Below are 20093 nucleotides of genomic sequence, written 5' to 3'. Positions count from 1 at the left end.
TCAAAGGAGTGCAAAGCAAGCAGTCAAAAAAAAAATCAATACGGCTTTTAAGTATGCGAAGCACCGCCGGTACAAAGCTGTTGAAGGCGGCAGCTCACACCCCCTCTGTCAGGAGCAGGAAGAGAGAGAGAGAGAGAGAGAGAGAGAGAGAGAGAGAGAGAGAGAGATAGCGAGAGACAGATAAAAAAAATCAATACGTGCCCTTTGAGCTTTTAAGTATGCGAAGCTCCGTGCAGCCTGTCCTTCAGGAAGCAGCTGCACACAGCCCCCCTGCTCACACCCCCCTACGTCAGCGCAAGAGAGAGAGAGAGAGAGAAAGTTAGCTGGATAGCTTTTCAGCCATCTGCCAATAGCGTCCCTTGTATGAAATCAACTGGGCAAACCAACTGAGGAAGCATGTACCAGAAATTAAAAGACCTATTGTCCGCAGAAACCCGCGAAGCAGCGAAAAATCCGCGATATATATTTAAATATGCTTACATATAAAATCCGCGATGGAGTGAAGCCGCGAAAGGCGAAGCGCGATATAGCGAGGGATCACTGTATACCTTTTTGTAAAAATTAGCTGGGCTTGTATGTTTTTCTTAGTGAGAAAAGGCTTTCATCTTGCTACCCTACTCCACAACCTAGACATATTAAGAATACGACTGATTGTTGTCACATGTAGGGAATAACCAGTGCTTGCCAGGAAATCCTACAGCTCCTTTAATGTTGCTGTAGGCCTCTTGGTGGCCTCCTTGACCAGTTTTCTCCTGTCTTCTCATCAATTTTGGAGGGACATCCTGATCTTGGTAGAGTCACTGTTGAGCCAGATTTTCTCCTTGTGTTGGTAACTGTCTTCGCCATGTTCCATGGGATGTTTAATACTTTGGATGCATTTTTGTACCCCTGTCCTGATTTATACCTTTCAAATGATGAGATCCCATTCACATTTTAAAATATCTTTGCAGACCATGGCTTTTGGAGTATGTTGCAACCAAGAGAATATCAGAATAATTCTACAGGAACAGCCAAACTTTATCTGAACACAATCAGAGATACTTTAAATTGATGTCAAATGTATACTAACTACTATCTGAGATGAGACTGTGACAGATAGGGGGCGCTATCACTCCCTTGAACCCTCGGATCAGATGCCAGACACCAGATAAAAGTCCAACAACTTATTTTATTTGGACAATGCAGTGCCCAAAGCACCCTCCACTCCACTATACACATAAACAATAACCAATAATCCAATCAATAATCAATCCTCCACTCCCAGACGCATTGCCACCCTTCCTCCCGACTCAGCTCGTCCGTCTGGGATCTCTCAGTCTTTTATAGTTCATGACCCGGAAGTGCTTCTAAGCCCTCAGTCCATGTGATTATCCAGTACTTCTGGGTCAGGTAAAAACTCCTAATTTTCTTCAACCTGGAAGTACTTTATTTCTTCCATCCTCGTGACAGGGAAGTACTTCCGGGTTATACGAATAATACATGTCCTTGAGCCTCCCTGCAGCGTCCTCTGGTGGCCCCCACTGTATCCAGCAGGGTTGTGAATAGAAACTCCATTGTCCAGGATTCCCTGCTGGCCTTCGGGGCACCTCCATGCTACAGGGAGTGCTCCATCTGGAGGCCTGGGGGTATTGGCCGGGATGAATGGCCGGCCATATCCCACAAGACAAAACTGTGATTGGTTGATTCTGAATGCAGCCATATCCTTGATTATTAAAGGATGTGCACACTAATGCAACCAAATTTTTGTATGATTTTTTTTTTCTTTTCTCACTAAACAGTCTCTGATTTGTTTTCACCTTATTTGTATAGACTGCAATCTTGCAATAAAGGTTAAATATTGTGGATGACAGCCGGGACGCCCCTTTGACACTAGGTCTGGGGGAGCAGCCATGGGATGCACACTACGTCCCCCGGAACGCGTGGTGGCAGCCCTCCTGGGTTACATCGGGTACACCCGGAAGTGTAGCCTGAATTAGGTTAATTATCACCTGAAGCACTTCCGGGTGGGCTATAAGAGGAGCCTGCAGCCACTACTCGAGAGCCAGAGTCAGGAGAAGGGAGACAAAGCTGTCGAGAGGAGTGTAGGAAAGAAGAGTGTTTTTGTTTTGGTGTTACTGTTTGTGCTTTTGGGACTGTGTTGTGTCTGTAGCCCACAGACGAAGAAAATAAAACATTTATTTTTATTAGTGTGCCTCCCGTGTCTGTCTGTTGGCGCTGGTGAAGCGATTATTGTCACAATATGTTCTGACAGGATTTACCTTGGTGCTCTTTTTTTCTAGCTAGCTGTATAGACAGACATGAAAGGCACTATATAATACTTAGATATAGATAGATTCAGGTGTTTCACACAAATCAAGTCAAGCACATTGCCATACAATCGCCATTAACGAACACTGGAGGTAGAACGGGTCGTACTGAAGAGCTCAGTGACTTTAAACATGGCACTGTGTAGTGTAGAAATGCAATATCAGCAACAGACAAAAACAGGCAATCAATACATCATACTTTGAATGAAATAATTAATCTTGAAGGTAAACAGTGAGTGAGGAGACAGTCTTCTTGCTCATATGTGAGTGTGAAATGTTATCAAGGAGATGCTGGCCATTACACATCATGCTTTCCAAGATAGATAATTTTAGAACTTTATTTGTTCCCAGGGGGAAATTTGGCTAGTTACAGAAAGTCTTGAAAAAAATAAATACAATAGATAGATAGGTAGGTAGGCAGGTGGGTAAATAAATACATACATAAATACAAGCACACATTTTGGTCTGAACACACACCAGAATGATTATAAAGCAAGAAAATTAAAAAGAAAGTTCTGATTTGGCTGTCACAGTCATAATGAGGCATTATGCAGACATATTGCTATTGGTATAAAAGTGCTGCAATAGAGATTCTTAACACACCTCTGCTAAGTAATTCTTTTGCTGAAAGTATTCAGTGCTAGCGTGTCAGAGAGAGGATATGCAGCGTTGCTCATAATGGCACTCAGTTTTTTATTTTAATTATGTCATTCACTACTACTTCCAGGGGGTCCAGAGTGCGTCCTATAACTGAGCTTGTGCTTCTCTTAAAGTGAGGTTACCAGCCCAGCACATCACAGCATTGAAAATCACACTGGCCATCACAACGTTATAGAAGATGTGAAGGCATGGCAAGAAATAAGAATGCAGTCAGTAAAGAAGGTGGCTACAAATGTGTCGGGCAGCATGGGAGAGGCAGCCTTGGCCTACAGCACTCCTCTGAAGATATCAATGGGTGCTGCTTCTAAGAGGAAACTAAAGGCTAGATATTGTTTTTGTCTAGTGAGATTAGTAATCAGCAGTCTGGCTGAGGAGTGGCACCTAGTGTGGTCATATGAAGGGAACGGAGATATCAACTGTCAGGGAAGGAACATACCGAATATATCTGTTAACAGTATATTTAGTATTTTATATGTATTCAAGAACAGTTTATATATTTAAATATATTCTTAAATATGTTTATTATGTTTTTACCTTGGCGGCACGGTGGCGCAGTGGGTAGTGCTGCTGCCTTGCAGTTGGGAGATCTGGGGACCTGGGTTCGCTTCCCGGGTCCTCCCTGCGTGGAGTTTGCATGTTCTCCCCGTGTCTGCGTGGGTTTCCTCCGGGCGCTCCGGTTTCCTCCCACAGTCCAAAGACATGCTGGTTAGGTGGATTGGCGATTCTAAATTGGCCCTAGTGTGTGCTTGGTGTGTGGGTGTGTTTGTGTGTGTCCTGCGGTGGGTTGGCACCCTGCCCGGGATTGGTTCCTGCCTTGTGCCCTGTGTTGGCTGGGATTGGCTCCAGCAGACCCCCGTGACCCTGTGTTCGGATTCAGCGGGTTGGAAAATGGATGGATGGATGTTTTTACCTTTATGTCTTCCTTTATAGAAGTTTCATCATTACTGCTGGGTTCTGTTGCTTGTTTTCCATCAGAATCTTTAATGCCATGCATTAACTGAATGTGTTTCTCCAACATTAGCCTTTTACTGAAAGTCCGATTTGAATCTGGGCAATGTCTACAGTAAAAAAAAAAAAAAAAAAAAGTACACAATTGTTACTTTTTTCTTAAAGATTTATCCATAAAAAACATTGCCAGCAGGAAGAAAAAAAAAAAAAAACAAACAAGTGATGAGTCAATTTTCCAGTCATTTAAAATTAAGAATTATCAGCAACTGGAATATAATAAATAACAGGTTTATAACAACTGGACTACATGTAAACATATTTTCAGTCTTACTAACTCAATGGTAGCTTCAAAACATAGTCTGTATGTACAGTATGTATTTTATACAAAACACTACTTGCCTTGCCATAAAATATTAAAAACCCTAATGAAAACCTGTAAACACTAATAGTTACTTAAGTTCATGATAAATCAATCAGCATACTCACACAGTTAGGTTTGACGGTTCCTAGAAAGTTCTTTCAGAGGAAAAAAAGCTGTTAATTTATAATATAGAAAAAGACATTCCTCTTGTTGTATACTGTAATTACCAGCTATCTGCATTCTGACAAATTTACATAAATGTTGAAAAAAATTATATTTTGGACACTCCCCTGCAATTTTGCTGCAGGAATCCACTCAACAAACAGTCTTGGTTGGAAAAAGTGAATGAATTCTATGATTTATTAACAGATGAACTCTCTTTTAAAAGCAATAAGCTAAAGCAAATGCCTCCAGTTGTTCCAAATCAAACTGTGATTAGAAGATGTTTTGAACCACTTCTGTTTGCATAACTGTTTAAATTCATTTGTATTTAGTGGATGTATTGTATGAAAGGCTTGCTTCAAGTAATGCTCTAATATTTCAACAAGGAAATTCTAAAATGGCTTTGGTCACTAAATTCAAGTTCTTGGTGCAATTATCATACCTGCAGTTTGTGCTTCATATAATAGATTAATTTTCTGATAATGTTCCACTCAGTGACTGTCAGCAATCTAGGTTCTGAAGGAACAAAACAGCCCTGCACCATAATGTTCCTTCTTTCATGCTTCACAGGAAGATGATTTGGTGTTGGTTATGCAAATACAACAATGTGTACGTTGATCGAAAAGTTCCACTTCTGCCAAGCAAACTATTAGGAACTACTCAAACAAGAATCCAAAAAAAGGAAAAAGGTCTACAACCAGTAAACATGTAATGAGTGAGTCTTTGCTCTGCATTAAGCTAGATTTCCACCTTGGGTTTCTTGTTACTACTAACCTGAAGCAGCAAGGAAGCTCCTTCTGGGCTATCATAGGAAAACAGGATTAAAAGATGATGCATACTTAAAAAAAAAAAAAAATACTGGTCCACAAAACTCTACATTATTAACCAGATTGCAGTGGTAATTTTTTTAATGTGTTTTGATTTTGATAGATTTATCTATAGATAATATTAGCAAGGTTATATATGCAAACTTTTAAATTAATTTCATTTACACATTATATATTTTATAAATATGACACTGTTAGCCATTTTTAATAATGCTTGATTTTAAAATAGGTTTTATACATAATGCAGAGCTCTGTAACTTATGATGGCTTACTTCATCCATGTATATCAATATAAAAAATTAAAATGTACCAAACTTCAGACTTATTACCATATGCAAATTTTGAAAAATTAAAATAAATTGCCATTAATGCTAAACAACTGGAGAATCATAGAACCTGTCACCATAAATAAAAAAACAAACTGAAAAATATTACAATACACTATACAAATGAATAAAAGCACAAAAAAACTCTAAGCTCCTGTACAAGTGGAGAAAAACACTGTATTGTGTATTGTCAAGGAAAAGGAGCTCTGAAAAGGAGATCTAAAATCAAGGATCAGATGAAAACTGGAACATCATTTGAAAGAAGCTGAAGCAAGGCTGTGCCCTATCAATGAGCTGGAACAGTTCTGGATAAAGGAGTGTCTTTATTTTGATTTAAAAATGTTACAAGAGATGAGGTATGGTGACAGCTCCATATGAACATTAATTTGATAATGTAGGTTCAGATAAGACATGAATATAAAGGATGAAGTTACATAAAATAATAAAGAAAAGAACTGCATAAAGAGCTCCGAAATTACTTAACTGTAGGTTCAAGAGTTGTGAATCCATGATCATAATTATCTCAGGGAGAAAGTGCAAGTCTGAAATGTTGAAGTCCCCTGTGACTACAGACTGCCTAATTTATCAAATATATATATATATCAAGCAATATATAAGCAATACATCAAATTATATCCATGGAATAATCCATTATATAATTATATTCTAGGATTAAATTTTAGAAACCTTTGAAGTACTGCTCTTTTCTTAAGGGAAACTGATGAATACATGTGGAAGTCAGTATTGCACATACTCTCTCTGAAACACCATCATTAAGTACTTTCAGCCATTTAATTATTTAGCAGAAGTGTATCAAAAAACACTTCTTGTGTGCCTTCACACATATGTCAGTATGCCTGTATAATGCCTTATTATTACTGTTCCTTTATCTTTGGCCAAGTTATAAGTTTTCTTCATTTTAGCAATACTGGTGTATATTTGTGGGTTTTGCTGTTATTGTTTATTATACTGTACTTCTTGAGCTTCTAAAAAACCTAAATTTCCCACTTGGGATAAATAAAGCACTACAACTCCAGTCAAAAATTATGGAATCATCACTCCTGGAGGATGTTCCATTAGCTATTTTACTTGCAAAAAAAAAAAAAAAAAAAAATGAAATCTCTTACTGATGAGAAAAAAAATACAGCATCACCTGGTAATCTGCATTTCTAAAACAAATAACCTGCACAAGTCTAAATATGCCAGTTAGTCTTCAGTTAAAAGAGAGAGTTTGCAGACCGTAACGAGCTGTTGCATCTGGCTAATTGACTGGCAACATGGCCCCAACAAGACAGCTGTCAATTGAAACAATAGAAATGATTATAAAACTCCTTCAAGAAGGTAGTTCCAACACCAATAAAGGCAAGCAAATTAAAAAAAAAAAAATCAAAAACTGAAATCTCTTGTTCATGTAAGTATTCAGACCCTTAATTCAGTACTGTAGAAAAGGCATGCGCTCAACCTTGCCTTGCATAAAACAAGTTCAGTTTAGGAATTACAGTGAATTTCAATGAAAAAAATAATGTATCTCAAATGTATCTGCTTTAGAAAGAGGTGACCTGAAGGCACAGTGGTTAGTACCACTGCAGCATGGATCCATTGTTCCGAGTGAACTACACATGCTCTCATTGTCAGCATGACATATCACCAGGTACTTCAGTTTTCCTCTCATATCCCAAAGATGTGTATATTACTCGGTGATTAAAAAATAGACTTGTTTGAATATAATTATGGATATGAATGGGTCCTGAAACTACTTCTGTTACCTGACTTGCAACAGTTGATCCTGGGATAGACTACAGTCCTCCATACCCAAGTTAGATTAAGGGAAAATGTTAAATAATTTATGCAAAGATCCATGCATTTATTAGATGCTGTAAGGATCAGCTCTAGCACCCTGGAATCAACTATATATGAAAGAAAAAAGGATAGACTAATGTAAAAATGGCATTTACATTTTGTTACTATAATTTTGTGCATAGCTTTCAGTGGTTTAATAATTGTGTTAAATGCTTAATTTTATTATACTGATCTGAATGAAAGATGCAACACTTGTGGAAACTAAACAGCCTTGAAATTGGAAAGCTAATTTAGAATCTGTTCATTTTCTGTCAAAAAGTTGAAAAAAAAAATAGATTAAGCCACATGATTGGAGCATCTCTGATCATGAGCTCTGAAGTCTTGCAATTTGAGGTTCCACTGCATTTTAAATGTTCAAGATATTATACCAGATGCAGTTCATTTTATGCTTTAATTTGTTAATGGGTTTCTTGCATGTTATTTAAAATTTGAACAGCTTAATCGGACATATAATGTTTCAAATGAATTTGTAAAAAACATTTTTTAAATATGTACAGCAGATACAATAAAGAGCTAGTTGCTGGCATGTTCAAGGAATTAAGAGCATCTCAAGTGCACCTATTCTAGTCTTCATCAGTTTCTAAATACATTTCTTTACACTTATTCCTCACAGGCAAGGATAATTACTGGCCTCTGTCTATTTCAGATGCACATGGTGTGGTAAGACAAGCCTAATTCATTGTGTGCAACTTTTCTCTGTTACATTGATATAAAGATATCAAAAATTTAGTAGAAATGACAAGATGGTTTATAATAAATATTGATGTGGCGGTACATTAAACCTGTTCTATAATACCATCAGACACTATTACAGTGCCTCTAGCAAAACCATGTGCATACATTTTAATATTTTTAGCTTATTTACAATGCACAACATATGATCATATATTAAAATTTGGAAAAAACGTTCGGAAAGAAATGCTATTAAAAAGGTTTAAACTGTATAATGGGTACGTTAATAAAATACTATTTCATCACTTAAAGCAAAGGGCCCTATATGTTCTGGAAGTTTATGTCTGAAAACCACTACTATGACCTTAATTTAGTAAGCAGAATTGATATATATATTTATTCATATACATGTATGAAAGGTTTAGGTTGATCATTTTTCAGATTATCTGCCAGACCATTTACCTGTTGTTGTTTTTCTAATCTTTGTTCCTGCTTCTTCAGTGTAGCCAAAGAAAACTCTGCTTCATGAAAGGTTCATTTAACTGTCTATCTTGTAAAATTACGGTCTGACCAATTAAGATCATTTGTTCCTCTCTATTCAGTGGTCCTGACTCCTGGGTGTAACCAAAAGAAATTGTTTGTTATGAATGACTGTAGCATTAATGCCCAAGTATCAGACAGCAAATGTTGATTATACTGTATGTAACTGAATAATCAGAAAAAGTCAATATACTGTACTCATTACATGAAAGAACAAAGTAAATATAATAAAACAAAAATGTTTTTCTTGGATTTTATAAATAACTAATTAAAATAAAATGCAATTAAATCAAATAAACATTATGTGTAAAAAAACATATTTGTGAAAATAAATATTAATAAACATTGACTCAGACTTGCACAAAATTCATTATTAGTTCAACTCTAATGTATATCTTCTTTTGATTGGGGATGTACTATGATGAAATAGTTCCACTTGGAAACAGTTTATATAATGCAACACTTTTTCTCAGAACACCTGCAGGATTATCCAAATAAGGAAAATTTTGCTGGCATCCCCGATAAAAACTTGTAAATTCCACAATTTGGACCTAAGAATTGTGAAGCATGACTGTGCTGCTCAAAATCCTACTTTGTTGTTTCTAAGGAAAACTAATTCATAGTAATGAAATTAGAAAAAATGCTTTATTTACCCTTAACAAAAGAAAGTTTTGTGCTGTAATCATATTATATTTTTAAAAGTTATTTCTGTTTGCATGTTCATCCCTTTAATTAGTCAATGAAAAAATGCTAGAATAAATTAACGAAAAGTATGTAAAATTTGGATGCAAATTAGAGAAAAATAACTCAATCTAGCTTTCTGTTTGTCTTTTTAAAATATGTATTAACCATGAAATGTTTCATTCAAGAGTGACATTAAATACATCAATTTGTATATTCTGAGTGGGCAAATTAAAGCTTAAGTATCTCCTGAGTTAGCAATAACTAAACAAGAAAATAACCATAATTGAAATGTCGTTAAAAGATTATTTTTAATGCTTTAAAATGATCGGACTTTAAAAAAAACATAGATCTGTTTAAGTTTACTTGCTTTCACCTTAAAAGTACACAGACAGGATATCAATAAAAAATGAATGCAATACACTTTTTTAAAAATACATTTTAATTTGCAAAAACCAATTTCTGATAGATGACAAATTAATGTCAACAGAGTATAAATATGTCTAGATTAAAATTTACTTTTCTTTCTGACACATACAGTCATTTGGATTATATGCATCCATTTTATAAGGTAAATCCAAGGTAGTAAATACACAATGCTGGAACTAATGTTTGGAAAAGGGAAAGCATCTTTTGCCCTGAAGACCAGTGGTGGCCAGAGGTCATAAGAAAGTGATGACAGTGAAGTCCACTTTGGCTATGAAATGTTGAAGATTTATCCTTCATATTGTTGTGGGTATTTAGCACAGCTATCTACAGCAGTGATTTACCTTATTTCTTCATGTTGAGTGAGAAGATTTGGTTCACAAGTTCTTTGTCATTTTTTGTTTCTGTTAAATTACACTACTGGGACAGAACATCGAGGAGGTTGGCATTGCAAGTGGTTAACAATATTTCTTTTCACCTCTTCTTATTGGTTCATTGCTTAAAATGTTGGAGTTCATTCCATGGGACATGTACTGTAAATGTGTAGCCGGTAAATATCAATGTGGTATGTAATTACCATGGAAAACCCAAAGAGTGTTTGATTTAAAGAAAACATACTGAAGAGTTGAGCGCAGATGTAGAAAAACTAAATGGATAATTCACTATGAAATATTGAAGGCTAAAATAACAGAATACAACAACATAGTAGTTGTTGAAAGGCGGTACCACTTGTCTAAAATTATAAATAATAATGCTGGCAATCCAATAGTTTTTTTTTATCTACTAATGATTGTTTACCCAGGTCACATAATGGAATGCCTCCAAAAAACTTCCAGTGAAACTTGTAAGGCTTTTGCTATATTTTTTTAAACACAAAATTAATGATATTAAAAATAATACAGTACATCCTACCAAAGCTGATCCTATTAAATCCTGGGATTCCATTCTTTCACTAGGATAGATTTACCCGATCTATATAGAATAATTTCTCAACTAAAACCTTCACCAGTGTCCTTGACCCAATACCAACAAGCTTTTGCAAAGAAGTATCCAATGTGCTAATTGATAGTGTGCTTGATATAGTAAATTCATCATTAGATTATCATTATTAGTCTTCAGACAGCTATTTTTAATCCCTGCTCAAGAAAAATAATCCTGATAATAATAATCCTGTTTTTGACAATTTCAGACCAATTTCTAACCTGCCTTTTTTAAGTAAAATTCTAGACACTCATTACACAGCTAAATGATCACTTAAATAAATTTGCTGTTCTTGACAAGTTTTAGAACAAATGACAGTATAGAAACTGCACTGGTTAAAGCTGAAAATAATTTACGGGTTAATGTAGACAGAGGCCATTTATCTGTTCTTATCCTCCTAGATCTGAGTGCATCATATGATACCTTTAATCACAATATTCTTATAAATCGCCTTATTTAATGGGTGGGCCTCTCTGGCAATGCCTTAAATTGGTTTGAATCTTACTTAACAGGTTGAAAATTCTTTGTTAGTTATGGTAATTATACTTTGGAGACGCATGATATTCTATATGGTGTTCCACAATCTATCCTGGGTCAACTGCTCTTTTTTGATCTTCATGCTTCCTTTAGGTCAGTTTATCTAAAGGCATAACAAGAGCTACCACAGGTATACTAATAACACACAACTGTATTGATCAATAGCACCCGTTGACCTTGACTTCCTTGGTTCACTGATCAAATGTCTTACTTGTGTTTCTGAGTGGATGAGTAGCCATTTTCTCAAACTAAATAAGGAGAAAACAGAAATCTTAGTGACTGGCACAAATGGACATAGTGAGGGTATTAGAGATAAACTTGATCCATTAGGCTTAAAAGTAAAGACAGAGGTAAACAATTTAGGGGTAATTATAGACTGTGACCTAAATTTTAAATTGCATATTAATCAGATTACCAGGGCCAAATGTTTTCACTTAAGGGATATAGCAAAAGTTTGATCCCTAATAACTTTGCAAGATGCTGAAAAATTAGTTCACACATTTTTTTAGTCAGCTAAATTACTGTATTGCACTCCTTTAAGGCAGACATCAATTGGTTGCAACTAGTGCAATGCAGCTGCCAGAATCTTAACAAGGAAAAGAAAATCTGAGCACATCTCTCCAGTTTTAATATTGTTACATTGGTTATTTGTGCCATTCAGGATTGACTTTAAAATATTGCTTAGTTTACAAAGCCTTAAATAATCTCAATCCACCCTATATTTTGGAATACCTGTCACCTTACACTCCAAATTGAAACCTTAGATCTTCAAATGTGGGTCTGCTTATAATTCCAAGAGCTAAACTTAAAAGAATTGGTGAGGCAGCCTTCTGCCGTTATGCACCTAAAATCTAGAATAGTTTACTGAAAGAATGCCCAGTGGGAACTGGGAGGTCTTGTGGCCTAGGAACCCCTGTAGATTTTGTTTTTTTTCTCCAGTCAATTTGGAGTTTTGTTTTGTTTTTACTGTCCTCCTGGCCATTGGACCTTACTTTATTCTTTGTTATTTAGTATTGCCTAACCTTATTTTTGTTTTCATAAACTTTTCTTTGTTCATCTTGTAAATCACTTTGAGCTACACAATTTGTATGAACATGTACTATATAAAAAATATTGTTGTTGTAATAGGTTAAAGGATACCACGATTCAACTGCTTTTGATCTAAATCCTTTAAAACTTTGTAATGTTACAATATTACAGATCAACATATTTACCACTCAAAGCTGACTGAAGCTAACACTTTTACAGCATCTGCTACAGGGTGAAATTATATTTATACACAAAATTCCTATTATTCCTACTAAGTGCTTGTTTGAATAAAAAAAACTACGGTTTTCTCTAAAATTTTGTTTTGCAATGACCATCAACAAAAGCCAAGTCAGTGGGAAAAGCAAGTATTGATCTATGGCAGGAATGTTTTAATTCTATGCAACTACATGTTAACATTAGCCCCTTGAGGGAAAATTAATATATAATCAAAAATACCGTATGTATATTGCATAAAGAAAAGTTACTTATGTAGTGTTTATGATATATCTAATTAACCCTTAGCACTATAACTGAGGTCCACTGTCTTATGAAATTTCCCAGCTGAAGTGGGGTTATACAGCAGGCACACTTATAAAATATATTTATATTTAAGTGCTTCTTTACATATTAAACTCCCTATTACTTACTCTATAACCTTAATCTAAAATTTAGATTATAATTTACAAGATTACACCCCCCTTCAGTGCTCTAATTTGTTGTCTTCTAGCAATGAACTCTTTAAGCATGTCTCTTCTGCCCTTTTATAAGGTCTAGCCAGTATCTTCAAAATGAAGAATTTATATGCCTAAATGAAGCTTTGCTCATTGCATAAAATTCGTAGGATAGACTGGCATTACTTATTTTGCTATGCTTTGACACCAAAGACTTTTCCGAAAAAGCAAACTGCAAATGCTCTTAATTCAAACAAGAATGCCAGTTTTCTCTCTGCAGGGTCTGTTTGGAATGTAGCCTCTGGGTTTTACCTGATAAAATGATCAATCAGAGACCAAGCAATAGCTCAGAGAATGTTTATGTGATGCACCATATATAACTTGCTCAGTGAACAAAGGACCATAACTCAACAAATGGCAACCTTGATGGACAAAACATTGCTTCAAGCTTAATGTCTACCCAAAAGACCAATGGAAAAACATCTACTTCAATTAAAAGCTATTGCCAGTCCCAGATCTAAGCTCTCTCTGTGGTCAGCTTGGCTGTAACTTCTGCTCTCTATAGCAGGAACCCCACTGCCTATAGGGTGTGACCATAACAAAGGCTGGTGCAATCTATTTTACTCTAAAGGGCAAAATCATGCTAGACTGGATGGGTGGAAAACTTGTTGGCACTGGAGCTGGACGAGGGTGGCCATGAGTCCAAACCTTGCTAAGAAACAGGAAGTGCACAAGCAAAAGTAAGACCATACGTAAAAGACGTGTTTGTCTTGCTAAAGACAGGGGGTTGACTAGTCACTAACTGCACAGCAGACATTAATTTTATACTAGCCAAAAGAGGTCACTCTGATTAAAAAACCTTGAAGAGAAAACTGCAGTACTACACACAACCTGAAGGTGTGACCAAGGCAAAGAAAGAGGACAACTCCTGAATAAAGCAAGAAAAGTGTGCAGAAGATCTTTCCACGTGTGCTGTATGAGGCCGGTGAGGAAAGGTATATAAAGTATCACCTACACCAAACAATAAGTTCACAGAAACTATGTATGTGTGTGGTGGAGTAACCTAGTATAAACTAGCTGTGAGAAAATGATCGCCATGCAATTGATGCTAGAAACTTAATAACTAGCTATGGAACTTATCCATCTTGACCACATGAAATTCAAGATCAGAATTCATAAGCTATATGTGTTTTTTTTTATAAGAGATAAAAAATTCAACTAAATTATCATAATTTTATGTTTTGGGTTGATTGTTATTATCCTTTGTTGATCTATCTACTATTTATATTTTATATTATATATATACACACACACACACACACATATACATAAATACACACACACACATATACACACACTTGCATATACAGTGGAACCTCGGTTCACGAATGTCTCGGTACACGTACAACTCGGTTTACGACCAAAACATTCGCCAAACTTTTGCCTCGGTTCACGACCACACACTCGGTATAAGAACAAGCCAGTTTCCCTTTCGGTTTGTGCGCGCGGATGATTTTCGCACCTGTTGCATTGTTCTCTGTCAGACGTGCGTGCTTGCACGTGCGTGCGTGCTTTCGCTGTGAAGTCTTTGTGCTCAATTTCATTTCCCTTCTGGTTCGTACGCGCCAATTACTGTATTTAAGCACGTGTTCAGCCTCTCCCTGTTCATTGTTCTCAGTCAGACGTGCGTGCTTTACCTGTGAACTCTTTGTGCTCTACAGTATTTCGTGTGCTTTTGCAGTTAACCATGGCTTCTAAGCAAGTGAAGAGTGGTGAGAAGAAAGTGTTGCAATGTTACTTTTCTCTTTTTTTCAAATGTTTATTTTTTTCCATGTGCTTAAGACTCATTTAAAAAGAGTGTTTACAGTGATCGGGCTGTAATGCTATTAGCGTGAACTCCTGCAATGTTACTGTCTTGGTTGGCTTTTAAATAAAGTTTGGATTTGTTCAAATGTTCCTTTTTTTTCCCCCTGTGCTTAAAACTCATTTAAAAAAAAGTGTTTATACAACGATTGGATTGTAAGGCTATAGCGCAAACTGCTGCAATGTTACAGATAGAGAGAGAGGGCTCACGTGCTACTAAGAGAGAGACAGAGAGAGGGGGGTGGGGGCTTGCGTGCTGCTGAGAGAGAGAGAGCCTGCACGTGCAGCTGAGCAGGGAGCCTGGGTGTTTGTGTCAGTGTTATTCAATGTTTTTACATTAGTTTACTATTACACTGTGCATTCTATGGTGTAATTAACTATATTTGTGCTTAAAAATCTTTAAAAAAATATATTTACATACAGTTCGTACGGTCTGGAACGGATTAATTGTATTTACATACAATCCTATGGGGGAAATTGCTTTGGTTCACGACCAAATCGGTTTACGACCAGAGGTTTGGAACGAATTATGGTCATGAACCGAGGTTCCACTGTTCTCATCTTCTTATATCCTTATGTTATAAAAAAATTGTGCTATTAGGTTTATTGCAACAAGCATTTTGTTATTTGTTGAAAACAGTCTATCACAGTGTCTGAACTACAGAACAATGGAGAAAGTGAAAGTTATACGGGTATAATGAAGATGAGACCAGAGATCACTGGATCTCTTCATATTACTGGTGTTGCAACTGTAGGTGAAACACATCCTTTGGTGGGCAGAAGTTAAAATCCTCACACAAAAGTATTTTAATTTGCTGTTCCAAGTTGGGCATCTTACTAATTTTTAATTAACTACTGGCATTGCGAAAGGCAACACTGATAATTATACAACTGATTAACATCAACCAATCAAATCTTCTCACATTATAAATATGTCCTACAAATCTCCAACAACCCCTGCTCACTCTAACTTCATACTTATTCATACTTGTGCTCCAAGAACAGCTGAGAGATATAAACAGTCCACCTTGTCCTGGGTCTGTTCTTCGGGACATTCCTTTACACTTCTTGAGAGAGGTGTCCTAGAGTATCTAGACTCAGGTACTGCTGGGCTTCTCTCTTTGTCAAAGGGGCTGAACCCAGAAACTCTCACAGGAAACTTACTTTGGCCACTTGTATTTGTGACCTCATTCTGTTAGTTATTCAACTAAATGTAGGTCATAGTTTGTCTGCAGATTTAGTTTAACTTCCAGTTCAACTTTCAGAAAACTGCCATGGCTGCCTGTGGTCCTTTGTAATCTTTGGTGTGCAATGGAAAATGTCTCAGCTGAGAGTGGTACAGATAATGGTTTCCTGGTAAAGAGTGGTTTGTTTATTACAGGTAAAGGTTGAGCAGCTGCTCAAAGCAGATCAGTTCCAGTCCCTCAGGATCTTATTCATAAGTGATGATAGAGGTAATTATGAGATTGACAATCTGATGGAGTCAAGAGGACAACATCATCTACAAACAGCAGATGCAACTCTGATAATCTCAAATTGGACACCCCCTAAACATCACTTATACTTTATATTCTGTCCATGAACATCATAAACAGGAGAGGATAACAGATGCACCCTTGGAAAAGCATTAACACCAACACTGAACAGGTGTTTGGTAATATCTCTTCTTCTTCTCTTTTTGGCTGCTCCCGTTAGGGGTTGCTACAGAGGATCATCTTTTTCCATATCTTCCTGTCTTCTGCATCTTGCTCTGTCAAGGTGTTTGGTTAATACCAAGTATACCAATACAACTCTTGCCCTACAAATATAGGGACCAAATGGCACACAGCAACTTCCAACGGATACCATGGAATAAACATTAATCAGCCTTTTCCAAGTCTACAAAGCATACTTAAATAGCACTGGCAAACTCACATCATCTATCAAGCATCTGTGCAAAGAATCAGAGGAGGTTTGTTTATTCATGGCCAGGATTTAACCCATATTGCTCCTCCTTAATCTGAAGTTCTGTTATCAGGTGAGGCATCCATTTCAGTACCTTTTCAAAGGCTTTCCTCAGCAGGCTGAAGAGTATGATGCCTCATGTGATCTCAGCCACATAGGTGGACCCATCTCCGAAGTACTTCCTGCACTTAGGAATTCCTCCGTCAAATCTAGGCCAACTTGACATCTTCTGTTACTAATGGTTTTCCACAAATGGTCTGTTACCATGACAGGGACCAACACCAACCTGCTCACAGATACTTGCACCTACCACCAATAATGAAGTCTGGAAGATGAATGGGAAGTACTTCTAGATGTAGGAGTAGAACTCAGTCTTATGAAAGGTAACTGCTGGTTGTTCAACACCCTCCCTATCCACTTGGGTCTTCCAGGTCTGTCCCGCAGGTGCTCTGTTTCTGTGAGGCAGCCTAACACCAAAAGGCAACAACTTGACAGCTCAGCACATCTTCTTATTTAAATGTCTGGAACATATATAGTCCAATGAGATGAAAAAGCATATTCAATCACTGACCTTTTGCCCAAGGTACTTTGCTAATCTTGTATCTGAAAACAGTTTTCATTATGGACAATTTATATAAGAAATCGCTGTTGTGATTCAGATCAGGCAGGGAGCTGCTTACAACCATGGCCCTCTGGGTAGTGACAGGTCTCTCCTTAGACCAATCTGCTATGGATAACCCTAATCGGAACTCATAATGTATTTCCAGACAATATGGCCCTAAGAATCATAGACTTACAAAAGCCAAATATCCATAACTCCAACAAGATCATAAACTTGGAGGGGTATTCTGATGAATTTGCAGGTAATAGGCAAAAAAAAAAAAAAAAATGTCTGATGAATGAGTCTCAACACACTGACTGGTATAAATAATATGAATCAATAAAAATGATTGATAATACAAGAAGTGGCATGTTTAAAATGATCACTGTACTGCAGAGCTTGTTCCTCAGAGGTTAACTGGGTCATTATAAGATCACTATTACCAGATGTACGGAGTACAGTGAATTTCTTACTTGCATGTGCTAATCAACATTGCCAATCTCCAGAGCCCTGATTAGGAAGTGTAACTACAGTATCTTGCCTCAAAATGTCTGTCTTCATTAACTGAAAATGTCAGTGTTCAGATAGTTAAAAAAGATGCTGAATAAGGTAAAATGGCTGGTGTGCTAAATAGATAATGCAATGTTGTTTTACATCCAACTTCCATTACAAAAAAGCGAAAGATAGATAGATAGATAGATAGATAGATAGATAGATAGATAGATAGATAGATAGATAGATACTTTATTAATCCCAAGGGGAAATTCACATTAGTGAATATACTGTATATAAATAAATAATATAAATATAGTGATTAGATAATCTCTCAATTATAACAATGGCAAATGTGACAGCTTTGGCGTTTAGATACTGATTTAAAAAGTCAATTGCTTAAGTGTATGTGATATACACATATATACTATTTCACTTCATTTTCTTTACTGATTATACACATTTCACTTGAAAAATGATCTGGTTAGAAAAGGCCTAGTGTTACAAAAAGTGGCTTATTATTACATAAGTGGTACCTATAGTATACATAAAGCTGCATTCTCAGGAAAAACAATGTCAAATACAACAAGAAATCATAGTTCACCAAAGAGCTGAAAGCCCTGCATAGAGCCAAAGAGGAGGCTGCAGGTGTGAGGAACTCTGTGAGCTAGAAGAGGGAAAAATCAAAACTTAAGGCGGCTATGGGTTCTGCAAAACCACAAAACATAAACAAACTGAAAGAGCAGTTTGACAGGAATGAATCACCTGTTGTGTGGAGAAGCTTGCAAAAAAAATTTCAATGTACAAAATGAAATCCCACCCTGCAATTGCTGACTTATCAGTTCTTAATGTGCCGAGTGAGTTTTGGTACATATATTAAGATAGTCATTCAATTAAGTGCTACAAGCTACAGTAGTAGGAAATTATTTATATACAACGTATTTAAGTTAGAATACTTACTGTATCTTCATTGATTAAAGTAATACAAATATAATGTTTATACAATAATACCTTAACAAACACATACATGTTCTTAATAACTGAAAGCACTATAACAGACATATATACTTCAGACAATAGATAGAAAAAAAGAGCAGTGAGTTATATGTGGAGAAGGTATAAGAGCAACATTGCACAAATCTACTGAGATCATATGGTGTCATTTTCCCAAATACAACTGAAATGAAAGGAGAACATGCCATAAACGGCTGCACATCACTAGTGAGAATATTTCCAATTACTTCTCACCGTTAGAGCTGGTCTGAACAACAATGAATAGAATGCAAGAACAAGTTCAAGTTCAAATTCAGTCATCATGTGTATGGTGAAGCATTCCAATATCTTCTTAATGGTACAGACTGGATAGAATGGAGTTTATTTTTCTAACCTATAACTCTAACTTTCTTGCCTGTTTATACAACTCAGTGCCATGGAGATACCTTTAAAAGTCATAATGTTACTTTCAATAACAAAGTTACACTTTTAATTGTGCCTGCACATTTAACCTTAACCCTTTCCAAGTTCAACTGTCTAATGCACCTTTAAAATCAAAAGAACATACTTAAACAACCACCGGTAACTGGAATAACTATGTACCATCACCAACATTATCTTCTTAAATGCAGGAAAAAATATTCACACTTTGAAGATTTACATGAAAGAAAGACGTAAGAAAACTATTAATCACCTAGTCTGATTTGCCTAAAATGGACAAAAAGCATATCACAAGTTTGTGCCTAATGACAGGCTAGCACATCTTTAATATCAGAACAGGAAAGATAAACTCTGGACCCATCTCTCTTTAAAAGTTACATCTGACTTCCTAACTTTAGCAAAAAGAAGACATTTTTTCTTTCTAAAAATCTGTTTCCCTTTTAGGATTTGGGTAGAGGTTCATGCAGGGTGGCTACAGGGCTGGGTTGTAGAGGTGGGCTGTTAAGTAAAGTAACTGTTATGAGTTTTGTCATACTGCTGACATCATGTAGACAAAATACAACTATTTGAGAATTCTTTAGTCTTCATGTATTTTTTTTTGTTTGATACCCACGAAGAAGCAGCATCATATTAAGTAGCACAGAATTATATATATATTATTCATATTAAATAAATTTTATGTAAACAGCCATGTAAGCTGATAAAATACTCCCATTATTAATATTACATTATATAAATCATAAGGAAAGAGGGGCAATACTGTTAGTAAATC

The 20093-nt window shown here is 36.2% G+C and overlaps 1 protein-coding gene across 8 annotated transcripts in view; it reads right to left on the bottom strand.

Annotated features, from left to right (window-relative positions):
* The window catches only part of znf532 (zinc finger protein 532), a 145178-nt gene that overhangs the window by 9604 nt on the left and 115481 nt on the right, over positions 1 to 20093 (bottom strand). For 7 of the 8 annotated variants that reach the window (XM_028802498.2, XM_051927371.1, XM_028802499.2 and 4 more), the window contains one exon: positions 3877 to 4024. In XM_028802498.2, the coding sequence (XP_028658331.1) occupies positions 3877 to 4024 (148 nt within the window). Of the gene's footprint in view, positions 1 to 3876; positions 4025 to 8588; positions 8737 to 20093 lie in introns of those variants that run through there. The other variant, XM_051927375.1, reaches the window with a different exon arrangement.

Source organism: Erpetoichthys calabaricus, chromosome 5, assembly GCF_900747795.2.
Source record: "Erpetoichthys calabaricus chromosome 5, fErpCal1.3, whole genome shotgun sequence".
NCBI classification, from domain to species: Eukaryota; Metazoa; Chordata; class Cladistia; order Polypteriformes; family Polypteridae; genus Erpetoichthys; species Erpetoichthys calabaricus.
Note: the sequence above shows the minus strand (reverse complement) of the source record. Positions and strands in the feature narration are given on the sequence as shown.